General features: G+C 35.7%; 2 protein-coding genes across 2 annotated transcripts in view; one reads left to right on the top strand and one right to left on the bottom strand.

Annotated features, from left to right (window-relative positions):
* The window catches only part of LOC120432556 (limbic system-associated membrane protein), a 185,252-nt gene that overhangs the window by 29,081 nt on the left and 142,870 nt on the right, over window positions 1–13,301 (top strand). The window lies entirely within an intron of this gene.
* On the bottom strand, window positions 1,112–2,771 carry LOC120432558 (uncharacterized). Its single transcript, XM_039597787.2, has 2 exons — window positions 2,241–2,771; window positions 1,112–2,170 (listed from the first exon to the last, which is right to left on the bottom strand). The coding sequence occupies exon 2, from the start codon at window positions 2,075–2,077 to the stop codon at window positions 1,739–1,741; it is 339 nt and encodes a 112-aa protein (XP_039453721.1). The 5' UTR covers window positions 2,078–2,170; window positions 2,241–2,771; the 3' UTR covers window positions 1,112–1,738.

Raw genomic sequence — 13,301 nt, 5'->3', positions numbered from 1 at the left:
TTTTCGGATTCTTTGGACAATTTTCCACTAGGAGAAGGTTAAATAAGTTTGTAAATAATAAATAATATGTGTTTTTGAAACACAGTTAAAAAAAACTCAAAATTTATAGGCATTTTCAGTTGAACAAATTTCATGTAAAATGTGAAAACTTGTGATTCGTGCTTCGAATTCAGTATAAAATGCAATAGAAATCGATAATTTTGTAAACAAAACTAGTTTTAACAAATTTCAGGCAAAATTCCGACTTTTTAACAATTTTACCTAAAATTTATATGTATTTTGTTAAAAAGCTTATAAACTTAGTTAACTTAACATAAACATTGATTTTTTTTTCTTACAAACTATATCAGCTACTTTAGTGATGGTACATTTAACGTACAAATAAAGTTTGAACATCTTAAATATGATTTTAACAAGAAAAACTATGACTATCAAAGTCACCCCGGAATTAAAACTAAGAATTTTTAACGTAACTATTTTTCTAAACACTATTGAAAAAACTTTTTTTCCTGAATAGTGCATGGACTTTGTGTGGCCTACCCCAGTACATGTTTTAAAAATAATAATCTTGAGAAAAACCTTACCTGTTGGAAAATATTCTAAAAACAAATTGAAATCCTATCAAAGTCACCCCGGTTTACGGTATCACAAAAAAGTATTTGCGAGTATTCGTTACAGAAATGGTTTGGTTTTATAAATTATTTAATTACTCGAACATTTATAGCACGCCAGCTTGTCGAACTTCCTGATGGTAAGTGAGATGGCTTAAGCGCCACTCCTGAGGGAGACCATCCACCTGTTTTCAGTTTGCCCAGCTATTGAGACCTCCAGAGGGGGTTCAGTTTATCCCGGAACAGGGGGAAAGGAAGTTCACTGACGGCAGAAAAACAAAGCGAGAACATTACCGAACAATTACCCAATGAGAAAATCCAAGAAAAGATATCCACTTGAAGAAGACTCAGAACTTCCGCAGCTAATCATCACCCTTGGCCCTTCCAGTTTCCCAGTTTGTCCAAGAGCCGGAAAAGACGCAATGGTTGCCCGGTGGGAGAAAGGAGCCCACCCACCAGTAAAAAAAAAGGAATAAAATAGAAAAATAGCGTAAAAACTACATTTATTTACGATCGCGAACTAATCATGAGTTTATTTTTGGACCATCCTAAGGATCAGTCCGTAGCTAGAGTTTGGTTGGTGTCTAGACTAATGTCGACATTGGTGTTGGTGTTGAGTGTTTATTTTACAGAAGTGTGTGGTACATTTGTGTTGGTGTTTGAACGTTCATTCATTGTTTTGTGCACATTTTCGGTTTTTGCCGGCGGTCCTCCCCTCTTCCTTTCCCTGTTAGCCTGGTATCTGTCGTGTGTTTCGGGTTTCTACTTTGTGCTTATGTTTTGCGCTCTATGTTGGTGTGTGCGTTTAAGTCAAGGGGTGCTCAGACGGGACGGTTTTTGGGCACGTCAAAGGACGTGTAATCGGCCTCGCACCTGGGGGCTTTAGGTTGCGGGCAAGTGGGCCATGGACTTATCACTTTAATCAAACATGCGTTCTACTCACGTCCCTTTTGAGTGCGTTGATCACGTGGCCGCCGAACTCGACGGTTTGCTGCTGCGGATGTTACCTGGTGCTCTCCTGCTGCTCTGGTCGCGGTGGTTTCACCTACCGGATCTCGAACGCCGCCAGCGAATGCTGAAACGACTACTCCCTGCTGCTGTTGATGTTGGTGCTGCTCAACGTGGTTTCACGCCGAACCTATCGTGGCCGCCACTCGAAGGCGGGCCGCTGCTCGGACCTCAGCGAGGTCGCGCTGATACTGACGCACGTGCTCGGTTGCTGTTGCGCGTGGCCGATGCGGTGGACGCAGACGGTTGACGGTTGCTGTCGTCCTTCTCCGGCGGAAGCCGGTCAGTTCCGGAACCACGTGTGGTGACGTACGCGGTTCGTCCGGCGTAGCGATGCCGAACCTGGGCTGGTGATGTCCTGGGTCGATCCAGGGGCGTTTTGCCGCGTGACGGCGAGTGGATTGGGGCCTGTAGCGTGGCCTACACTTGGGGAAAGAACGCACTGAGCACTGGCACATGGGGGTAGCACAATACCTTACCGAAACACCTGGTTTTCCAACACGAGCACACTACTGCCGCCACACGAAAACGGCCCTAAGCTTCTAGCTAAACTAAACACAGGGAAAGGACACAAACTTCAACTTAAAACAACCCAAAGACAAACTCACATTTAAAATTTACCTAACTAGAAAGATCACGACGCGCACTAGAGAAAAAGGACACCTGTAGCCTCCTTCGCGGAACTGGATAAAGTGAGCCGCTGGGGTTTCAAGTCAGAACGCCGCGGTGTGGAGAAAGCCTGAGCCCGGAAATCGCTTAACTCCTCGCGAAGAGAAATTGAGCGATTTAACTCAAATTTCAATCCATCTCATACCTTCGGCGTAGGACAATCGTTCGGAAACCCCTCGCCCGTTTCACCCCGAACAGCTAGTTCGTCTTCCCTGAAACCGCGAGTTTGCGAATTCCCCTCGGAAGATCTTAGCAGGTTGAACTCCCCGAATCCGGTTGATGACCCCACCTCAAGGCAGAGTTTATGCCACTCGGCCACCAAGATGATCGACAAGCTGTAGTGTATCTCTAGCGAACGTTGGATCTCATTTAAATTCAAATCTGAGAAACTGTATGTCAGTTTCTCATTGCCTACCTCGTGGCGTTATTAAATTAGATTCTATTGAGAAACGCCAAGTGCAGTTCCTCTTTAAATATTATTTTATGTTTGCTCATTTATGTACTCGTTACACATTACATACCGTCATCGGGGGTGATATTGGGTCTGGGGGGTGAGATTGGGTCATACAAATTTCGGCTTTTTTGTATGACTCAATCTCACCCCCCAGACCCAATGTCACGCCTGATGACGGTATTAAAAAAATAAAATTATTAAAAGAGCAGATTACTTAACGAATGCTGCTTAGATACATGCTTAGTTTTAGAAATCTTGGGCTTTGAAGAGCAAAATAAGGGTCCAGAGGTGAAACTTTCTTGGATTTGCGTATTGTACTTTTCAATATTTTAAAAGATTACTTTTCGATAACAAACTAATTTTTACTAGTAATAACGACTCAAAAAATAAAAACAAAAACATATTTATTAAGTTTAATCTATGCATTTTTTTTTTAAACTCGAATTTCTGATAAAGTAAATTTATAAGTTTAGGAAGGGAAAAAATCGCACAGAAAAAAAAAATGATGGTAATATTCATCAGGAAATGGTGACAGATTTAGTGGTTAAAATAATGATGAATTTTACCCTAGAAAATGATGAATTTTCATCAGTTTTTGATGAATATTCATCAGGTTCACATTTTTAAACATTTTTTATGTAATATTACTCAACAAAAGAGGTAATATTCAACCTACCGAAATTTCAACATTCCAAAATTCAACTTTTTTTCTGTGCGGTAAAATTAGTTTTTTTTTTGTATTCCACTTTTAAACGCGCAAATAGATTCACGCAATTTTTGTGAAATTTTCATTCTTAGCATGTTTTAGAGGCATACAAACAAGCATACAACTTTGTAGAACATTGATATACACAGAAAAAAAAAGTTTAATTTTGAAATGTTGAAAATTTGGTAGGTTGAATATTACCTCTTTTTTTTATGTAATATTACTTAAAAAATGGGTAAAAATGTGAACCTGATAAATATTCATCAAAAACTGATGAAAATTCATCATTTTCTGAGGTAAAATTCATCATTTTTTTGACACAGATTTCCTGATGAATATTACCATCATTTTTTTTCTGTGTACTCCAAAAAATAACCCCGCAAAGTTAGAAAAAACAGGAAATTTAAAATTGCAAATTTTTGTTCTAAATAAAAAAAGACCCTTTGGTTTAATGTAGATTCGAAAAGTACATTAAATTTCCCTTAAAATGAAATGTTCCAAAAAAAATTGCAGTTGAGTAACGGAAAATAGCAGAGTTTTTAAAACTTTTACAGTGTTTTTTTTTTTCGATGAAAAACTCGTTTTATCGGAATACTGTGTACGGCGTCTAATTTTACATAAAAGTCCCTTTGACACCAAATTTCAATCTCATCACCGTTTCAGGCTGCAAATTATTGAAAAACGCCTCTTTTTTCGCATGTTCAAAAATTGAAGGGGTCGTACCGCCCCTCCGTCACGAGATATCAAAAAACGGTTACCCCTTAGGTCAAAGTTTCACGCAAATCGAAGAGGGGTCGGGGCAACTGCTGTGTGAGTTGGCGGAGAATTACCCTATTGTAAAAGAGTACTTTTCGATAACAACTCATTTTTACTTGTTATAATAACTCAATAAATAAAACGAAAAAAAATGGTTAAATAAGTTTGCCATTTTTTTGTATTCCACTGCTAACACGCAATAAATTTATGCATTTTTTGTGAAATTTAATTTGTTTAGCATGTTTTAGAAGCATACAAAAAAAACTTTTATACATTAACTCAGCAAAGGCATCAAAAAAGGCAGTGTTTATTTTTTTTAATGATGCTTTTTTAAATTTCATTGGAAATAAAAATTCAACTGCAATTTTAATGACAAATTGAATTTGGTATCAAAAAAAAGTCAACTGAAATTTTGAAAGTCCTCTGTTTGCAAGATGAATACACCTAAAGTTTGATTTTTGTGAAAATATTGGAAATTTTGGTTATTTGTATATGGTATCGATGGTACCTATTTCTATGAATTGGTCCTAAAAATTATGTAGCTACAAAAACAGGTTTGTTTTTAAAACTGAGAGGTACAATTAGTCATCGAGTTTTTTCATACAAGTGCTGAAAATCTAAATATTTCAGCACCCAAATGGATGCTGAAAAGTACTTTTCAGTACTGTTATTTAAAAAGAAAAAAGAAGGCTGTGTTGTCATTCAGGAAAGACAAAGGAACAATTCTCAACCAAATCCGGAAATGATATTTTTTTCAATTTTGTGGGAGCCTTTCCTATGACCAAAGAAGCCATTTTGTGCCATTAGTTTATCCATACAAGGCAGCTACAATTTTGGCAGCTGTCCGTACAAAAATGGTACGACAATATTTAAAAATCAGTATCTTTCGAAGGAATTTTCTGATCGGTTGGGTGGCTTCAACAGAGTTATAAGTATTGATGAGAACTATCCGAATAAAATGAAACATGAAAAAAATCACAGATTTTTTTAATTTTTTTTTACAAAAAAAATCCTAAAATTCGTATTTTTAATATTTGAAACTTTTTGATAAGTTTTAGGGTAAAAAATAGCAGATTTTGATCCAAAGAAACTATGGACAAAAATTTGGCCGCCGAGTAATGATAAAAAAAATGGAATAATTTGAATTTTGCTAAAATGATTTGAAATCGCTTTTTAATGTTAAATCAAATTTGCAATCGATAATTACATAACAACTGTTTTCTAGGGAGGTCCACTTTATGTTTTATTTGAAATAAAAAAATCCAGTTCCATTCCAGTCCTAAAAATATTTGTTAAAGTTTAGAAAAAAAAAATTAAGAGACATTGAAGATTGAACCTCTGTTTGCTGAAATAAAGTGAATAGAAGTTAAATATTGAAAAAAATAGTTTTTTTCTAAATCTCATCCAAACTGCCTATTCTTGTACCAATATCTCAGAAACTAACGGTCCTATTTTCAATGTTAAAAAATGAAACGTTTGTAAATTGAATTTTTGGCTAAAAAAAATAATAATTACAAATGCGGCAAAAATGGCAAATTTTGTTTAACAATAGTCCTCATCAATACCTACAACTTTGCCGAAGACACCAAACCGATCAGAATATTCCTTTGGTGCTTCTAAAAAGTTTGAGCCAAATAAAAAAAATACAATAATAAAATTACACGAAATTGGCCGAATTCGTTGAGTAATGCTGGAAGTAAGCAGTTCACAACATGCCTAATGTTTGCAGTAGTTAAGTTACGGGAACTCGCAGTGCGTTTAAAACTATTTTTAATTTTTTTGATGAAAAAAAAATATTTTTGATTCTAAAGATTACTAAATATTAATGTCTTCACGGTGTCCAGTTGGAAATCTTTGAAAAAAGTGAAAAAAGTGACAGAAATTACCTCTATGTCTAGGAGCAACTTTACGTTTTTTTGTAAATTGGCAAATAATGACCTTAAAAATTTGAGTGAAGTTTTCAATTTTCATGTTTTTGATTGCTTTATTTTATTCATTACTGACTTGGCTGAGCAGTTTGATGACCTCAAAAATCAATTCTAATTATTTGAACGTCAAGTTAACAACTTGCAAACTAATTCAGGTTAGGCTAGCTTAATCTAAACATATAAAAATATAAAATAATTAAACAAACACATGGAAAGGGTGGTTGCTACTATTTAAGTATTTCTGTCATTCCAAAAATTGTCAGTGAAAGCCAAACAGTTTTCTCAAATCACCACACCCACTCATTAGCTCCGCTACCGAAATGGAACCCACACTTTTCGGAAAAAACCTCGCATCGCAAAAGAAGGCAAAAATTTGCATGCAGCTCCAACCCATTCAGCAATTTCCCCCCAACACAACGTTCTACCCATGGTCGATGTGGTGGTTCAAAATTGCAGTTTGCATGCTTCATGATAAAAACACATAAATCATAACACTTTAGCAACGCGAACACACTACAACTCACGTACCTCCGAGCTGATACAGCGAGCAGTAGTTCGGAGGAGGGTGTAAACATTTCGTGACACCAAACATGACTTAAAGTACTTTAAATCAATTACACTTACTTTTTACCCCGTTTTGCGAGCTGCTGCTGTTTTTTTCGCTCCCCTTTCATAGTATGTGGTGGTGGTGCCAGCACAAAACAGACTGGCTTAAAAATTGATTTAAACAACATATAACTACACTGCCAACATTCATTTCTGCTCAGCACGATATGAGTTCTTTTCCCCGGAAAGGACCTCTTTCCCGCTTTGCCCCTCCCCACCACCACGTGGCAGCTCGTTACGCCATGCCACGTGGTTTTCTCCATATCGCAAAATAATCGACTTGTCGTGATGATGTTTGCCAACCCAAGCAAACCAGAACCAGAACCAGCAAGTGAGCAGCTGGGGTTGAACACTTTTTTTTCCCCTCCGTGTTCCGGAGGAAGTTTGCCGATGAAGGGAGGGTTTGAGGGGGCAAAACAAAAATTACAGGCTGTACAACATCCAGTTCCGCCCGCCAAACTGGGGGGTGGGAGGAAGAGGAGTGTTATGACGATGTTGTTGTTGGACAGCACCGGGACCCGCCAGTCTGTCAACGAACCCCGGACACGACAGCTCCCGGGTAGTGTGTGTGACGTGATGCCGCAGTTGTGCGAGCACTTGTGGGATGGCACGGAGGGAAGTATTTTTTTTGTGAGGAAGTTGGAGTCGTTCCCGTTGGATAGTTTATAAACTTTGACAGGATTAGGGGTGGAATGTGGGTGACATGATCTCCATCGTTTTTTTTTTTTTGTTTGAGAAAGCGCTAGTGCAAGCAAAGCTTTCACTATTATTTTAAAATATTTGCTTGAAATTAATAAATTTGTAAAACATCAGTGATTTAAACCTACAGAATTTTTTTAAAATAAAATGACAAACAAAATAGACAAATTGGTCTAAATGAATATGACCACCCAAAACTGTTCAATAAAGTAGTAAACTTTATTAATTTCTAGATTCGAGTTAAAAAAATTAAGAGCCTTTTTTATATATTCACAAAACCAAGTGCTAAAAAGGCAGTACGTTAAGGCCTTTTTAAACCAAGATACATCTGTTAACATTGATTTTATTTTAAAACATCTTCCATGTTGTTTAATTGCAATGTATTTGAAATTACCAAAAAAGATTTTTTTTTTATAGAATACATACAATATACTCTATTTTAGTTAAGTTTAGTTTTATATAACTATATCTTCAAAAATCACGAAAATGTAGTTTAAAAAATACACATAATTTCAAAAGGAATAGTTTAGAATCCATTACCACTTCAACCGTTATTTTCTCTCAAATCTCTTTTATACTTTTTAAACGTTCGGGATACTTGGTTTGTTTTAGCTGTGATATTTTCAATAAGGTTTTGCCTTCCTCACTGAGGTAAGGCTTTAATCGACATATCGACTCAGAATCGAAAACTGAACAAATGTCTGTGTGTGTATGTGTGTGTATGTGTGTGTATGTGTGTGTATGTGTGTATGTGTGTGTGTGTGTATGTATGTGTGTATGTATGTATGTGACCAACAAACTAGCTCATGTTTCTCGGCACTGGCTGAACCGATTTGACCCGAACTTGTTGCATTCGACTTGGTTTAGGGTCCCATAGATCGAGTTTTATACAGATTGAAGTTTCGATAAGTAGTAAATGTGTTTTCACATATATCCGGATCTCACTAAAATGTATGTAAACTATGTCCGGATCCACCATCCGACCCATCGTTGGTTAGGTTATCAAAAGACCTTTCCAACGAGTCCAAAACATTGAGGATCTGGCAACCCTGTCTCAAGATATGGCCACTTAAGTGATATTGATGTACTTTTTGGAAGCCGGATCTCACTTAAATGTATGTAAACTATGTCCGGATCCACCATCCGACCCATCGTTGGTTAGGTTATCAATGGCCACTTAAGTGATATTTATATTCTTTTTTTAATCCAGATCTAAAAAATAGATGCCGGGACCGTGGTGTAGGGGTAAGCGTGATTGCCTCTCACCCAGTCGGCCTGGGTTTGATCCCAGAAGGTCCCGGTGGCATTTTTCGAGAAGAGATTTGTCTGATCACGCCTTCCGTCGGACGGGGAAGTAAATGTTGGCCCCGGTCTAACATAGAGGTTAGATCGTTAGCTCTGTCCAGGTGTAGGAGTCGTCTCCCTGGGTCCTGCCTCGGTGGAGTCGCTGGTAGGCAGTTGGACTAACAATCCAAAGGTCGTCAGTTCGAATCCCGGGGTGGATGGAAGCTAAGGTGTAAAAAGAGGTTTGCAATTGCCTCAACAATCAAGGCTTCGGACACCTAGCTTCGAGTAGGAATCTCGCAATCGAGAACGCCAAGGCAATGCTGTAGAGCGAATAATTTGATTTTTGAAAAAATAGATGAAATTTGTGTACAGCCATTGATGGTAATGAGTGAGGAAGGCTCCAACCACATAGGAGGATTAAGTTAGTTTTTTAATAGAAATCAGTGAAATAAATTATTGCGACATAAAAATATTCATCGATCAAAATCTAAATTTGAGAATTTTTATCAAAGCCGTAAACTAATAATGATGGAGCGTCTTTTCGCTATTCCACTTAATTTTGTTTTGTTATATTTGTGTACTTTATGTATTTTTATTCTAATATAAGTCATTTATAAAGCTTAACAGTTTTGTCTGATTCTTTTCTGTTATTTATATTTTAAATTTATTGAACTCCAAATCAAAATATGATTTTATTTTTTTCCAGTCAAAATGATTGATTTAACTTGAGTTTTCATTACCATTTTGAAACACCAATTGAATTTTCTTAAAATTTTTCATCTCAATACATGTAAAAATCCTCTGTTTTTTGTATTTTTACCTTTAATTAAATGGTAGTCAAATTGTTACTCAGCGAAGTAAAACATTTTTAAAACAGTAAGTTAACAAAGAAAATACTGTCAATACTTAAAATATCGACCTCTGATTTATAAATTCTTTCCCCTATTCAGTCTCTTGTAACAGCGCTTTTCAATTATTTAATTCTATTTCCTGATTGCATTCTTTACAAGAATGTTTTATCTTATTCGTTGATGTTGATTTTGATATTTTCAAAAAAAAAATCGTGGAATTTCATGGAAATTTCAAAATCCAACGAATTTTGCACTGTCCGTAAAATTGGAAATTTAACTAATCATAGTGATAATAAAATTTTAATATTTTTTTAAGTTTATCAAATCAATGATTACTGACATATATTCATTAAAAAGTTAAAAAATGGTTTGAATTTACCACTTTGAACTATTTACCATGTTTGCTCTATATATAGATTATCTCTTCAAAACATGTTATACCTAATGTATTAGAATATTTTTTTAAAAGAACCTCAAATAACAATTTCTTAGGAAAAGATACATCATGGTATGTACATTGTACAACTTTATTCAGTGCACAAGTAAGTTTATTAATTATTTTATTGCAAATTAGTTCTGACATAAAAAAGTTAGTTAATTAATGTAAGGAAAAAAGTATTATGATGCTTCGAAAATAACTAAACATTGTTGCTTTTTCAAACTTGACCTCATGATAATAATACAGATTGAAAACTTTTTTTTGAATGGTTTGTTTTTAACCAAACCAATAAGAAAATTCATCATTACAAAAAAGAGTCATAGAATGTTTCAAAAATAAAGTTTGAATAAGTAAATGGATTATGAAAGTAGAACAAATTACAAAAGCAGCAATTATGCTACAAAATTGAAAATTTGTCTTTGCCAAATGTCAAAAAATAAATAAAAATAAACTGTCAATGCCTAAAACTCTACCAACGGTAATAAATCATTCAAGAAATTTGATATCAAAATCTTGATTTTTAATTACTACCGTCAGAGGGGGTGACTATGGGTCAAAAAACGAAACACCTCTCGAAATTTCTTAATAACAAAAACAATTTAAATAACATCGAAAATCTTTCAACGTTTATTTGTTCTTAGATAGTTTACTTACATTTTCCCAAAATATGGTGGATTTTGATGAACACTACCTTAAATACCAATAGTTTGAAAATTGACCCAATCTCACCCCTTAGAGGGGGTGACATTGGATCAAATGAAACTAAAATGATGCTGAAATACAAAGATATGGTAAACACAAGTCATCCAACAGCGTTTCTTGTTCGAGGGAATCGTATTGACACGCTACAATGTTTGAAGTGGAGATTTTCAAACATTTGGGTAGTTTTCGAGCAATTCTAACAAAAATATTAGAAAAATGATTTTTCGAGAGGTCATTTTTGGCCAAAAACGTACCCCAACTTTAGACATCTGCCAAAATAACAGGATATGTTCTAGGAACGAGATTTTTTCAGCGAAGTCATCTTAAGATGTCCCCTACACAACCCTTTCAACAGAATTCATTTTCATTGAGAATAACCTGAGAAATGGTAAAATCCATAAAAAATCACTTTGACCCAATCTCACCCCCCAGACCCAATGTCACCCCCACTGACGGTACAGTGGAAATTTGAAAATAAGACAAGGACAAAAAAATATTTAAGCTGAAAAAGGTTCTTTGGAAAAAAAAAATACTGAAAAAGGGTATGTTTCTGATAATTAAGTTAAAAGGTTACAGACATGTAAATCGGAAAAAAATTCAGAGGTTGGTTTGAGCACACGCTTAAACTTTTTATTAAATATGTTTTCAGGGCATTGAAATATACATTATTATATGTCCTGTATCATGTCTTAAAAAAATACTAAAATTAAAGTTAGCTAGCAACTTATTCTTATGTAATTTTCCAAAAAAATGTTTTTTTTAATGATAATAAACTAGTTTATTGAAAATATTACTGTTTCTATTGAAAAATTCTTAAGGTGCGCCCCTCTCACACGTGCTCACAGGTGAACGCGTCCACAGGCAGGCAATCAAACAACGTGGCGAAACAGAATAAAAATTCAATAACGCGGATAAAATGAGCAAACTTGTAAATAAATGTTACACCGCAATCAACCCCCTGCTGTTGCTGTTTCTGTTCTGGTACGAACGTGAACATGGGCGCTGGGTGGGGCTGTAAAATGTGGGCGTGAGGGTCTTTCAGGCAAAGGTGGCCAAGCGAACAAACATTCTGCAGTGTGCAAATGAGAAATGAGGTTGGGTGTTATGAAAAGGTATGTTACGAAAATATGGGGTGTCAAAGGACAGGGTGACTGTCAAACTTTGAAAATTGCGATGAAAAAACCCCTTGTAAAAAGTGACCCTCTTCCTATCATCAAAATTATAATCTCAAAAATTAAACAAAATGTGGGAAATTTTCGGAAGGCAACCCTACCCCAACTTACGTAAACAACCCTCTCCAAGCCGGTTCCAAGTAAGTGATCCGTGTGGATTGGATCATGACCCGAAAAAAAAACACACAACACATCGCCACGCTACACTGTGCGTCGTTGCGGTTCACCAGGATAAATATCATACTCCGAATTGCATTGGGCATATTTTTTCGTGAATTTTTAATGATCCAATCAGTTGGGGTTTTTTTTTCGCCTTCTGTGCCTTTACCACCAGTGAGCTGTGCGCGTTTGTACATGATTTTTTAATCAATTCAGAAGGACGGGCTGAAAAAATATGGAAGCCATCAATTTCCCCAATTATGGTTTACTTGAAGCCGAAGGAGAGATTACAGAAATCCAATTTTGTGATTTTCGGATGAGGAGTGGGCGGGAAACGTCAACATTGGATTTAAAGTAATTTTTGAATTCTGAGTTTTATTTTCACAACTCAACTAAGTTTGCTGTATTCCCATTATTATGTTTTTTTTTCAAATGGTTTCGATTTTTTGTATCACAACCCAACTGATATAAATAATCTTTTTAAAATATTCAATCATTTCGGAATGCAAATGCAGGTGGTAATTAAAGATGTCGTAACGTTTCCATTTAATTTAAAAGAAAATAGAAAATCACTTTAAAAAAACGATTTTTTTACCAAAATGCATCATTTTTTTTATCTGTTTCTAATACTGCAATGACTGAAATAATAGTTGTTAAGCTTTATAATAATTGACTGTGTGTACTAATATAAACTATTCTCTTTCTTTTTTGCAGGTATACTTCAAATGTCCATCTGTTAAAGTGTAAATATCATGCATAGGATGAATTTTTTTTCTATGACCAAGGAAACTAATTATGTTATTTTTTTCTTCTTGTATGTATGTATGTATGTATTTGAACCCCCGTCTTGGCGGGACTTGGCCATGACCACAGTATATTTCAACTGAGACGGTTCGGTTAGTAACCATCATATATCTCAAGAACCTTTGATGCGAAATACCTTTCCCTGGCTAACGATTTCTTCTGAAATTGTACGGACATAGATCGGTAATGCAGATGACTCGGGCCAGGCAATCCACGACTCCCTCGTCCAGTTCATGAGTATATGAGATGGCCCTGGGCTGTTTTTGAGACGGTGTTAGTAGTTATATAATGGTTTGATATGTTATACCTTGTGACATTATTTCGCCACTACGGATCAATTCAGCCAATCAATCAATTAACTCCATGATGGCCGACTGGTTAGCGTCTCAGACTATCAATCCAAAGGGTGTGAGTTCGAATCCGCCCTGAATCATAAAGGTTTTTTGTTCA

Source organism: Culex pipiens, chromosome 2 (assembly GCF_016801865.2).
Source record: "Culex pipiens pallens isolate TS chromosome 2, TS_CPP_V2, whole genome shotgun sequence".
Taxonomy (NCBI): domain Eukaryota; kingdom Metazoa; phylum Arthropoda; class Insecta; order Diptera; family Culicidae; genus Culex; species Culex pipiens.
Note: the sequence above shows the minus strand (reverse complement) of the source record. Positions and strands in the feature narration are given on the sequence as shown.